General features: G+C 37.2%; 1 protein-coding gene across 1 annotated transcript in view; it reads left to right on the top strand.

Moving 5' to 3' along the window:
- Positions 1 to 13,499, top strand: part of LOC6034054 (cytospin-A) — a gene marked incomplete at its 5' end in the record, with an annotated part of 39,399 nt that extends 25,900 nt beyond the window's left edge. The window contains 9 exon segments of the mRNA XM_038263766.1: positions 48 to 902; positions 969 to 1,278; positions 2,100 to 2,804; positions 2,807 to 2,956; positions 2,959 to 3,288; positions 3,435 to 3,586; positions 3,655 to 3,798; positions 3,859 to 3,966; positions 13,332 to 13,499. Of these exon segments, the coding sequence (XP_038119694.1) occupies positions 48 to 902; positions 969 to 1,278; positions 2,100 to 2,804; positions 2,807 to 2,956; positions 2,959 to 3,288; positions 3,435 to 3,586; positions 3,655 to 3,798; positions 3,859 to 3,966; positions 13,332 to 13,352 (2,775 nt within the window).
- Between the last annotated feature and the right edge of the window lie 639 nt (positions 13,500 to 14,138).

Raw genomic sequence — 14,138 nt, 5'->3', positions numbered from 1 at the left:
AAAATTATTCATCCAGAATGTATAAATTACCCACTTTTTCATCTCAGATGGAAGAAACCCACTATTCCACAAACGAAGAGCTGCAGGCCACGTTGCAAGAACTTGCCGACTTACAATCACAGATTATCGAGCTTCAAAGCGACAACGAGCGTCTGGCCGAGGAGAAGGACGTCATATTCCAGTCTCTTTGCAGGCAAACTGAAAAGTTGGAAGATTCCCGTACCCAGATCGGAACGCTGCAAAAGTTGCTGCTCCGCGAGCCAAACCAGCAGGACGGAGTTTCCACGGAACGAGAGCAAAAGCTAGTGGAGTTACTGAAGAATGCTCAAGAAGAGAGAGAAAGCCTTATGTTAAAGCAGGAGGAGTTAAATTCCGAACTGAACGAGCTAAAAGTTGCCTTAGAAGACACCACCAATGAGAAGCTAAGACTGGTTGAGAGAATTGGTGTCCTCGAATCGACGATCGATGCAACGAATGCAGAAAGAACTGATATTGACACGCAGCTGCTCCAATCGAAGGAGGATGGCTCAGTAAAGCAAATCGAAATCAGTCGTTTGACCACGTTGCTGGAAAATGCCCGAGCGAAAATCGAAGAACTCGAACAGGATCGCGCTCTCGGGGACAAGTCCGACTTGGGTGAGCTACTGGATGTGGCCCGGAAGGAAAAGGATGGCTTAGAGATCCAAGTGGCATCGCTGCAGGAACAAATCTCAATCAGCCAGTGTGAAATTCAGAAGCTGAAGGATCAGCTGGCGCGCATGAGCGAGGAGTGCAAGGTTGTACGAAATAATGCCAAATGTGTCATTTCCGAACTGGAGTACAAACATGAAACGATCAAGCAGGAAAAATCCAAAATCGCCAGTGATTGTCAGCAGCTTCAGGAAAGCGTAAGTGAATTACAGGTGAGTAAATCAATCAATCCTACAGATGGCGGTAGAACTGCAACATTGCCTTAACTTTCTGATTAGGTTCAAAACAAATGCCTGACGGAGGACAAAGCCCAACTAGAAGCTCTTTTATCTGAGACCCAGCGACACCTGGGTGAAACAGAACGACTGCTTGCAGTAAAGACTGACGAACTAAACCAAGAGATTAGCTTAAGACAACAAGAGTGTGACGAATGGGAACGATTCCAGTCCGATCTGCTGATGACGGTACGCGTGGCGAACGATTTTAAAACCGAGGCTCACAACGCCCGCGAGCAGCTTGCGCTGGACAACAAGGCGCTGCGTGAGCGTATCCGGGCGATGGAGCAGCAAATTGAGAAGCTCAATAAATGTAAGTACCTACATGTGAATTTCGCTATACAGTCAATATGGAACGCAGTAGAATGTTTTGGGTTTATAATGGCATGTATTCTTGTAGTATTTAGTGAGCAAAAGTGTAGATAACACTTATATGTTTGGTTAGAAAACTTTTGTTTAATTTTGTACTGCCAGTATTGACATTCCGATGACTATGATTAACTTTTTAACCATGTTCCATATGCAAAAACTCCAAACTAAGAAAAACGCAAGACAAGTTCGTCCCACACATAAGGCTACGTGTTTAGTTTTCGCGAAAAAACTGGATTTCCTCCAGATTACTTGAACAAAGTACTGGATGTTTCAGGCTTTTTTGAAAGAGCACCCGATTTTGAACCAAACTGCATCAATAAATCAAAAGTGATGAAAATGCATATGGGACATTTATGCAATCAGGTGCAGTATACTGCCGTTTTACATAAGTGTCCCATTAGTTAGTTTCTGGCAATTTCCACTTTATGATAGCAGTTATAATAATCTTATACATTCGTTCAGACAAATAGAGATGGTACAATCTATTGGCCATTTAGTTCGAAATACATATTATCAAAACTATGCTGATTACGATAAAATTAGTAGTGTTTATATTTTTACCATACAAAATAATTATGCTTTGATTAGTTTTCTGCCAGTGTTTAGGGACGACTATGTGTAGAACAGTAGTACAGTAAGATTTAACTTTTTTTTTTATTTTTCATTTATATTGACGTATGTCTTATCTTTTGCATGTATGAGATGTTATTAATTAGTTTTATGGTTTTATACTCGTATTTTTTTGTGCACGATTTTTCTCAGCTCTTGATGTAGGTGTTGTGGATGCAGAAAGATATCCTGTTTTGCTCAGTTATGAAAATCTGCGAGACCTAAAGCAAGGTCTATCAGATTCGATCGATAATCTGGACGAGTACGATCGTAGCGTGGACGAATTTTCAAATCAGGTCAACATTTTGCGTCATCAAATGAATGCGTTCTCGCTGTCGGCACCAGCAATGTCTTCCGCTGTCAATGAAGACAAATTCAGAAAATCACATGGGTCTATCAAACATGAAGCAAAACCTGCAGCTGAACATGCTGAATATCTACCACCTCTCCCAGCATCTAAACCGCCAAAAATGTCGGTGCGCTTTATGGAAGAAGATCAAGCAGAAGAAGTTGACTCTGTGTCATTTGAAGCAAATCGATGCTCTTACGAGATTGAAGAAATAAACGCACAGCTGCGTTCAAGAGCAATCATTGATCGTACTGAAACACCGGTGGCACCAGATTCTTCCTTGATATGTGACGAACCAACTGATTCTACGGGAAGCTATTCGCCCGAACCAATGTTCAGACCGATAGCCGTGACTAGAAGTAACGAAAATCTAGCAGAACATGGCTTCACGCTGGTTCGTCCCGTGCCACTGTTTGCGTCAAAAAGCATTCAGGATCTTCGAACAACGCGCGATCAACGAAAGTCAAACTTGGATTCGTTGTTTTACTCCAAAAGTTCGGACGATTTGATTTTCCCGACATTGATGGCATGACAAAGATAACGAATTTGTCCAAGTTTAAGAAAAATCGCTGCAATCGATCTAGCAGCAACAGCTTGATGAGCCTGTTTTGCCGGGAAGATGAGCCAGAATCAATCTACGCAAATGTAGAATTCACGAGCAAAGAGAAACCAAAGGACATTGTTGCAAACAAAAGCCTCAACCGTTGCCTCGTTCTAATAGCAATATAGAAAAGGACGAAGTTAACAGCAAGAAATCACAGGCTAAAACATTAGTATACGTGATCGATAAAACCAAAAATGAATTTGTTCTTGCTGACGAAAAACCAAACAACACGTTGAAAGAACGCGAAACGCAAACACCAAAGTATGCAGATGGTGTAAACACCTATGATGACGCAAAGCTAGAGCAACTGAGGCGAACCAGTTTTATCTTTAACAAATCTAATGATCCAGCAGATGCAATCAAAGGGGCTAACAATACTAAAACGAGGTGTAAGTCTAGTTTCATGCATGTAATATGCTAACGTCTGCTGTCTGCTTCTTGTGTATTTAATAATTGCTTCGTGGTTATGTCTTCCGTTTGAATCCCGTTTATAAGAAACCGTTCTCAATATTTAAAAACATTTTATTTTAAATAGTAGTTGCATCCACCGAGTCCCATCAGTCGATCTTCAACACCGTGCAGCAGGAGATGGCCGTGCGGCGGCAGCAGAAATCGGCCATCCAGCGGCAAGATTCCAGACTGTCTGTGAAGAGTCTTATCGAGAGCATTGAAAATTCCGCCAAACAGGTTCGTTGCACACATGCATGTGACCATCACTCAAGAAAAATTCAAGCAATCTTCTTTCTGTTTTTCAGGCTAAAATTTCCGCCGACTCGCGATGCAGCTCCAGCTCGAGCATCAACAGCATTCCATCGGAGACAGCCGTCAATTCTAGTGTACCTTCCAACAGTTCATCCAAAGCCGAAACTGTTCCCAATGGCAACGAACGAGCAAATGTGGTGGGTTTACAAAATGAAGTACATTTTCGATATCTTGACACAAAGATTTCCTTTGTCTAGCTCCACACACCACTAATATCATCGATGTCCGCAAAGAGCCCGTTACGAGAGCAGCAGCAACCCACCACCGGCAACAACATAAGCAGCAATTCCAAAACAGTGCAACAGGTGAGAAACGGAGCTACATTTATCGTAAATAGTGAAAGTTTGAGATTTGTAACAAATGCAGTATTTGATGTAACAAGTAGTAACTAGTGTAGTATACTAACCAAAAATAGAACAAAGTAATCAAAATACATAACACAGATTTTCTTAGCTGTTTATCTTTCCCAAATCTGTTTTCATACCTCTGTTTGTAAACCTTATTTTGAAAAAGCCGTGTGTGTGTGTGTGTGTTTACTTTCTTTATTTGTATCTGGAATGAAAAAAAAAAATCATTGAAAATCCTGGCAACCCTGACAAACATGTGAGAATTAAAATACAAATTGCACAATATGTTAAATTGCGTTAATTTGGGCACACTGAGTGGTGATCCTCACTGAATACAAACGTCAGCATGCATACAGTATGTAAAAAGCACATTTTGTGATGAAACATGTAAAAATGTAAAGTTTGACAGGAACCTAGTACTACGTTTTGTTCAGAAACTCATGCCAAACATTTTGCTACAAAAAGCTCATGAAAAGATTATTTCTATAAAAAGTTATATAACAAATACTATTACGAAAATAAAAAAGGCGCAAAAAAAGTTTGTACACCTTTGTTGACAAATCACCATAAATCCAGTCTCCCAACTCCAAATAGGCATCCTTGACTGATTAAAAAAATAATTTGGATTGAATATTAAGTTTACTAACTACTTAGTATAAAAGTTTATATAACTCTGGAAATTCTATATAAAACTTATCTAAACTTAATTTTGCAAACTTTTAATTCAACTAAATGTCAATATATTACCATAGGATTAGTGCGCTGAACACGGGGACGCGTTGTCTTATTTTTGCATGCTAATTTTCATTTCTATTGTTTCGCTGTTTGTGTGCTTGGGTGCGTGGTTATTATAATTAAATAATGGCATCATTAGTGCGGTGACCACGGGGACGCGTTGTCTTGTTTTTGCATGCTCATTTTCATTTCTTTTGTGCCGCTGTTTGTGTGCTGGGGTGCGTGGTTATTATATATAGGTGAAGGGATTTTATTAAATGATCATTATATTGCATTATTATATTTATTTGATTATATAACCACACTATATTTTACACTAAACACATCATACAAAACACAAATGAAACTGTAAACAGGAGCGTTTGGTACGGTATGTCAACGCATCCTTCCTCCCCTGTAGATTCTGTGAAATGTGATCCGTTCTCAGAATCCTCTCTGCGGTAAACACAACGTAGTAGGGCTGGCCGCTTTAATTTTTGCAATACATTTTCGGGTGTTCTCGGATGTACTGCAATTATTAATAATGACAAGAAAAGTGCTTGGGTCGTAATCTAATCACAAGACTTTCCAGCATGCTTTCATCGGACTGGCTGCGTTTGTGTTAGATTAGATTAGATTAGACTAAATGTAAATATATTACCATAGAATTGCTAAATAAACATTTTGGAGTGGGTATAACACCGTTTTGGGGGTATTTGTATCGATAGAATAGATTTTTCGTTGGAATTTCGTACCAACCCGGAATTACGTCGTCGGAAAATCCGCCGGCATCTGAACCGGTCCACAATTCACAAGTCAACCTATGTGGAATCGGAAAGGGCATAAAATTTCCGATCTTTTGATACCCATACATCTAGGTTTTCTTTAAAACCTACGTTTTTAAATACCTGGGCAAAAAGTAAGTTTGATCCACGAGAACAAAAATTACGAAATTCCATACATTTTTGGCAGGTTGCTCAAACGAAACCATAACAATGTTTTTGCTTAGATATTTAAAAACGTGGGTTTTATAGAAAACCTGGATGTATGGGTATCAAAAGATCGGAAATTTTATGCCCTTTTTGATGCCACATAGGTTGACTTGTGAATTGTGGACCGGTTCAGATGCCGGCGGATTTTCCGACGACGTAATTCCGGGTTGGTACGAAATTCCAACGAAAAATCTATTCTATCGATACAAATACCCCCAAAACGGTGTTATACCCACTCCAAAATGTTTATTTAGCAATTCTATGGTAATATATTGACACTTAGTTGAATTAAAAGTTTGCAAAATTAAGTTTAGATAAGTTTTATATAGAATTTCCAGAGTTATATAAACTATTATACAAAGTAGTTAGTAAACTTAATATTCAATCCAAATTAGTTTTTAAATCAGTCAAGGATGCCTATTTGGAGTTGGGAGACTGGATTTATGGTGATTTGTCAACAAATAACATTATTTATGTTAATTTTTCGAAAGGTGTACAAACTTTTTTTGCACCTTTTTTATTTTCGTAATAGTATTTGTTATATAACTTTTTATAGAAATCATCTTTTCATGAGCTTTTTGTAGCAAAATGTTTGGCATAAGTTTCTGAACAAAACGTAGTACTAGGTTCCTGTCAAACTTTAAATTTTTTACATGTTTCATCACAATATGTGCATAGTGCCCAAGGGGTGTAAATACTTTTTTTACATACTGTACATTGAGTCAAATATTTGGCCGTTAAAAAAAGTTTAAAAAGAGGTCAAATAATTGTCCAAAAATTAAAATCAAATTATTCGCTCTACAGCATTGTCTACTCGTTCTTAAATGCAAGATTCCTACTCAAAACTAGGCGTCCGAAGGCTTGATTGTTGAGCCAATTGCAAACCTCTTTTTACACCTAAGCTTCCATCCACCCCGGGATTCGAAGTGACGACCTTTGAGCTCAAGGATTTCGGTAAATCGTTTTTTTTTTTGTATTTTTTAATCCGACTGGAACTTTTTTGATGCTTTCGGTATGCCAAAAGAAGTCATTTTGCATCGTTAGTTTGTCCATATAATTTTCCATACAAATTTGGCAGCTGTCCATACAAAAATGATCTATGAAAATAAAAAAATCTGTATCTTTTGAAGGAATTTTTTGATCGATTTGGTGTCTTCGGCAAAGTTGTAGGTATGGATACGGACTACACTGGAAAAAATGATACACGGTAAAACAAATTGGTAATTTTTTGTTCAACTTTTTAGCACTAAAACTTGATTTGCAAAAAAACATTATTTTTTTTTATATGTTTTAGAGGACATAAAATGCCAACTTTTCAGAAGTTTCCAAGTTGTGCAAAAAATCTTTGAGCGAGTTATGAATTTTTGAATCAATACTGATTTTTTTAAAAATCGAAATATTGATCGCAAAAAATTTTCAAATTCATTTTTCGATGTAAAATCAAATTTGCAATCAAAAAGTACTTTAGTGAAATTTTCATAAAGTGCACCGTTTTTAAGCTAACTCCATATTAAGGTAACTTTTTCGAAAATAGTCGAAGTTTTTCATTTTTTTTAAATTAGTGCACATGTTTGCACACTTTTGGAAATTTTTTTTTTGAAAATCTGAGAAAATTCTCTATATTTTGCTTTTTCGGACTTTGTTGATACGACCCTTAGTTGCTGAGATATTGCAATGCAAAGGTTTAAAAACAGGAAAATTAATGTTTTCTAAGTCTCACTCAAACAGCCCACCATTTTTTAATGTCGATATCTCAGCAACTAATGGTCCGATTTTCAATGTTAATATATGAAACATGTGTGAAATTTTCCGATCTTTTCGAAAACAATATTTAAAAAAAATTCAAACCAAGACTAACATTTTAAAAGGGCGTAATATTGAATGTTTGGCCATTTTAAAATGTTAGTCTTGATTCGAAAATTTAAAAAATTCGTGAAAATCGGAAATTTTCGCAAATGTTTCATATATTAACATTGAAAATCGGACCATTACTTGCTGAGATATCGACATTGAAAAATGGTGGGTTGTTTGGGTGAGACTTAGAAAACATTATTTTCCATTAATTTTCCTGTTTTTAAACCTTTGCATTGCAATATCTCAGCAACTAAAGGTCGTATCAACAAAGTCCGAAGAAGCAAAATATAGAGAATTTTCTCGGCTATTCAAAATATTTTTTCCAAAAGTGTGCAAACATGTGCACTAATTTAAAAAAAATGAAAAACTGCGACTATTTTCAAAAAAGTCACCCAAATATGGATTTAACTTGAAAACGGTGCACTTTATGAAAATTTCACTAAAGTACTTTTTGATTGTAAATTTGATTTTACATCGAAAAATTAAGTTAAAAAAATTTGCGACCAATATTTCGATTTTTTTTTAAAAATCAGTATTTATTAAAAAAAATCATAACTCGGTCAATGATTTTTTGCACAACCTGGAAATTTCTAAAAAGTTGTCATTTTATTTCCTCTAAAACATATAAAAATAGTGTTTTTTTTGCAAATCAAGTTTTAGTGTTAAAAAGTTAAATAAAAAAATCACCAATTTTTTTTACCGTGTATCATTTTTTTCCAGTGTAGTCCGTACCCATACCTACAACTTTGCCGAAGATACCAAATTGATCAAAAAATTCCTTCAAAAGATACAGATTTTTGAATGTTCATACATCTTTTTTGTATGGACAGCTGCCAAATTTGTATGGAAAAATATATGGACAAACTAATGATGCAAAATGGCTTCTTTGGGCATACCGAAGGCACCAAAAAAGTTTCAGTCGGATTAAAAAATACAAAAATTAAAATTCTAAAAAAAAGACCGATTTCGTAGAGAATTGCTCCTTTGGATTGTGAGTCCAACTGCCTACCAGCGACTCCACCGAGGCAGGACCCAGGGAGACGACTCCTACACCTGGACTGAGCTAAAGACCTAACACCTCTAGGTTAGACCGGGCCAACATTTACTTCCCCATCCGACGGAAGGCGTGATCAGACAAATCTCGTCTCGAAAAATGCCACCGGGACCTTCTGGGTCCGTACCCTTTACAAAGTACAAAATTTGATCGATTTAAGTGAATTCCTTTATGAAATGTTGTTTCTGTGTCAAATACAAGTACCTTTAGTCCTGTTTGTGAATACGTTGAACTTCTGATAACTTTGTTTAGTAAGTTTATATAAATAACAAGCCTAACCCGACAAACTTCGTGTTGACGTATAGCTTGTTCGTTTATTCAGCCTCCTGTGATCAATATTTGATTTTATGTAACTTTTCCCATACAATCTGCAGATTTTCCGGAATCGGTTCCAGAGTGACCAAAGTTGTAACTTTTGGCGTAAGAACCTTCCTTGGTCCCCTTGAGGGCCTCGTGGCGCGGTGGTTAGCGGCTTCGGCTGCCGATCCCTATGCAGCTATGGGGCGCGCGTTCGATTCCCGCCTTATCCTCCTGGTCTTCTATCGGATGGGGAAGTAAAACGTCGGTCCATTTGCGTAAAAGAGGTTTTGGGTGACTCATCACACATAACCTGGACGCCTAGAGAGTGAGAAACGTCGTTAAAGTCCATTTGGATTGAACAAGCTTTTGTACTCAAACCACAAACTGTCGCAAACAACGTCCTTTCATGTTATGACGCCGTATGAAATGAGCAGAAACTTGCAACAACAAACCATCATATAAACCTATGGTCGGGGGCTCGTTAGCGGCTAAGTTGCTATGATTGCCTTTCCTCCTTCTATCGGATGGGAAGTAAAACGTCGGTCCATTTGCATGAAAGAGGTTTTGGGTGACTCACCACACATAACCTTCGGACGCCTAGAAATGAGCAGAAACTTGCAATAAGACCCGGGGTCGTTAAAGTGGATTGCTTTTTTTTACTATGGTCTTGAAACAAGCTGTCAAGTAGGACATTTTCTGTCAAGAAGGGCCGCGACTATAATTTTTCAAAATTGATTCAAAAATCCATTTTAATTCCTTTGCGGTCGTACAAAGGGTCCTTGTGCTCAGAAAAATAAGCTTTATCTATGTGAACAATGATATCACAAATTTAAGCTTCATTGTAGGACCCAATTTAGTCCTAAAGCACTATGTCAATTTTAATGTACAACGGTGAAAAAACACGATTAAAAACTATTTCTTATAACTTTTTTTCATATTAGTGCATAAAAAATAAATTTACAGACAACATTTTTTAATGGATCAACAATGGTCCCCTTGAACCTATTCTTTCATGATGGGACGGGTAGTTATTTTTTTAATTGATTTACAAATTAATTTTAAATTCATTGTCTGCCGTTCTACGCATAATTGTCCCATGTTCAAAAAAGTGCAACTGAGAAAAACGCGATTGAAATTTTTCGACCGATTTTTGTGTTTCTACGCATAATTGTCCCGTGGGTTCCTATTCGCCCTATGTGTCCCTTATCACCCCAGTTAGCAGTTTATGAATCTATGACATTTCCCCGAAACCCACATTCCCGAAGAGACATTTCCCCGAATGCCACATCTCCGAAAAGACACTTTCCCGAAATGTCATTTACCCGAAAATCATTTCCCCGAACGATCCATTTCCCCGAACACGGCTACATCCCCGAATGGCGACTTCCCCTAAAAACCATTTTCCCGAATGGCCACTTCCCCTAATTTTCCACTTCCCTGAAAATCATTTTCCCGAATGACCATAATCCCGAACGGCCATTTCCCCGAACGCCACTTCCGCGAACCCGGTCAGGCGGGTTCTGGGCAACGGCCATATCCGCCTGACCGGATTCGGGGAAGTAGCGATCAATAAAGTATCATGTCCACAATAGAGCTTTATGACGTTTCGCGTACGCTCACTAGTGCACCATTTGATTATGCTGGCTGACAAAATTTAACCTCACTTAATTTTTGTGTTCGTACACGCAATACAAACGAACGTAGATTACTCTATTGAACGTTCAAAAAATTCCGAGCTTCACTTGAATTTTGAATATTCAAATTGATGTAAGTGCGACAACTGGCCAAAGGGATTTCAGGTCAGAACGTGTTTGACACACGTTCAGGCCCGACTACCGCAAAAATTTGTAATTGTTACTCGGGACCTTGGCAACCAAAATCAGCTGTCGAGCTTAAGTGTAGCCCCTAAACTACTTTAAAGTGATTTAGTAATTTTAAATCTAAAATGGCGGTGATGAAATATTCAAAAAATGCTTTTTGTAATTCAATAATCAACTATTTAGATTTGATTAAAAGTGTTGGTCGCAGAACTCGAATTGGACGTAAAAAAATAAAAAATAATTGTTCAAAGCCTTCATCCAGCCAAAATTGATATAGACAAATTAGTTCAGTTAAACAAAATCTAGAACAAACTGAATCCTGCGCATCGAGTCGTCGCATGAAGCTATCGTTGCTGTTCTATCCTTACCACGTAGATACCGTTTTGGAAAATTGTCCTTTGCTGAAAATGGCCGCTACAAAAAAATCTTTTTTTATGGAACGTGGATGATCTCAATACCCGCACTCTTGAAGTGTCCGCGTGGTTTATTAATGGCCTTATACGGTTATTTGTTTTTAATCTTACAAAACACGTAGGAGAATTTAATATTAACGTCATACTTTTATTAAAAAAAAATCCTTTAATAACAATTTAGTTTATATCTAGGTCATCATTCGGAAAAATTGATTTTTTGGTGAAGTAACCATTCGGGTAAATGTAAATTCGGGAAAACGGCAGTTCGGTAAAATGGCCATTCAGGTAAATGACATTCGGGGATATGGAATCTTCGGGAAAATGATTTTCGGGGATGTGAAATTTTCGGGAAAATGATTTTCGGGGATGTGGAATTTTCCGGAAAATGATTTTCGGGGAAGTGGCACTTTCGGGAAATGATTTTCGGGGATGTGGAATTTTCGGGGAAATGATTCGGGAATAAGGGATTCGGGGATAAGGGATAAAACCAATACTTGGTGGTACATTTATGCCAAGGCTGTATATCAAAGGTACTCGTCATCTTGCTTTACATTAGTGTGAGTGCATGACTCTGTGCCACTAAAACCAAAACAATAACAAAAGAACAATGGACCGTGCCAGGAAAACCAAAACATAAACAATGTCAGTGTCAGTGGAGTGAGAGAGTCAGAGATAGCGATTTTGACAACCGCACTACTACACACTCAATCGCGAGTACCTTAGGTAAAAAGCCATGCATTTATGCGTAAAAGTTCAACGATGGGACAAACAGACTTGGTGTTGTTTATGATGAGTTTCCGAACAAAGTATCAGATTTTATGTGTTTTTCTTAAAGTACACATCAGACTAAACTTAAAAATGGCATAAAGTCAAAATCGTCAAAAACTGACATGGGACAATAATGCGTAGAACGGCAGTTGTGGTCGTACAAAGGGTAATTTTACTAAAAAAAAGGCTTTGTCGTTGTGAACAATAATATCACAAATTTAAGCCTAATTTTAAGACCCAATAAGGCTTTCTAGTCAGAAATTTACTAACACCTTCAACGTATGTTTACATGGCAGCTGGACGTGTGTTCGCATCAGATTTCCTATCTCTTTCTAGCAAAAGTTTTTTGTCAGGCGACTTCTAGCTGATTTTTTTTTGACTGACCGCCCGATATGTCAGCCAACATATTTCGCCGGGACTGTGACAGTCCGAGCCCGACATCAGGACACTGTGACGAGAAGTTCATCATTTTTGGGTTAAATTATATTTTTTTCTATGGGGCCTAGAAAGCCTTATTCTTTAAGGGCCTTCCAGATTCTAGCTATGTATTGCTTGAAAAAAAAACACAGTGTTTTTTTCTGATTTTGTTTTTTTTTTTCTCTCTCTCTGTTTTGTTTTGGCTATTTGATGTTACTAAAAGTTAAATGCTACAACCAATTAATACTTTGTTCAAATTGACTGTGTTGGAAATAATTACAATCACAAAATAGATCTAATGACACGATTTTTCCTCCATTATCCATTACAAAAGACACAACCAGTGATGAAACGGTGTCCTACTATCAGCACTATTTATTGTTATGCATGCAAGCTCTTATTTTAGTTTTTGGGAAGATTGTGCAGTTAGAATGAATTGGGTAATGCTCGGTTTATACCGAATTTACATGTGAGTAACATTCACGTTTCTAATGTATTGCGTTTTTATATGTAGATGATGTCTTGTAACTGAACCCAATGCTTTTGTGTATTTATGTTTATTATATGTTTGTTTCCTTTTCTGATTTTTTTTTTTTCCTTTGTTCAATTATAGATACAGTATTGCTGATTAAATCTCAAAATCTCATCGCAAATAGCAGCAGTAATGTCGAGAGTAGCAATAATAATAATAGTAATTATAGTAATAACAACCATAGGAAATTATTCAAACAACAAACCGACGATCACGTTACCGCTTCAATACTGTCACACAAAACAATGGACTATGTTCGACGAAACAGCTATGGCGATATAAGTATGATTTTATTATATTTTTAACTTTTAATAATAAAAAAAAACGATACATTCATTATTTTATAGCATTCAGATCAAACAACATAACAATACATAGACAAGACAATACACTGAACAATATTTAAAAGTTTTCACTTTCCTAAGTGATTAAAAACTGATTTAAACTGTAATTTTACAGGCGACCGGAAGGATCCGCTGAACGCGCTCGTCAAGAACGGTGGCTCCAAACGCAACGCCTTGCTTAAGTGGTGTCAGAACAAGACTGTCGGCTATCGAAACATTGACATAACCAACTTTAGCTCGTCCTGGAACGATGGCCTCGCGTTATGCGCGATCATGCACTCTTATTTGCCGGACCGAATTCCGTACGACCAGATGAGTCCCAACGACAAGCGGCGCAATTTTAGCCTGGCTTTTGCGGCAGCTGAAAGTGTTGGAATTCCAACTTCCTTGGTAAGTAAAAAAAGATTCATCAGGATCGTTATCAACAGTAAATAACAAAAAAATCGTATTATGCAGAGCATTGACGAAATGTGTCAATTGGAACGACCAGACTGGCAACTAGTTATGGGGTATGTAACCGCTATCTATAAACATTTTGAGACGTAAATACCCAGGCCGCAACAATATCTGTGACATTCAAAACCGCAATGCCGTGCGTGAAGATTTTATTCGCGTTACTCAATCGTTATTTATTCCATTGCTTATGAAAAAACAAAACTACTATGTTGTTAATTATTTGATCTGAATTAAAGGCGTAAAAATGCTTTATTTTAATAACTGATTTAACTTAATAATAGTAAAAGTATTGAGAAATATCCGTCATTCGCTAAGTATAAGAAAATGTATGCCGAACATTTGTACACTCATTTCAGGTGCCGTTAGCTACTTTAGATATTTTATTTAATATGTTAATTTATTTAATTGGTCTATGGTAGAATTAAATTTTGAAAAAATTCATGAATGCATCCCTTTTCACGCTCTT

Source organism: Culex quinquefasciatus, chromosome 3 (assembly GCF_015732765.1).
Source record: "Culex quinquefasciatus strain JHB chromosome 3, VPISU_Cqui_1.0_pri_paternal, whole genome shotgun sequence".
Lineage (NCBI taxonomy): Eukaryota > Metazoa > Arthropoda > Insecta > Diptera > Culicidae > Culex > Culex quinquefasciatus.
The sequence above is the reverse complement of the archived record's forward strand: the minus strand, read 5'-3'. Positions and strand labels throughout refer to the sequence as shown.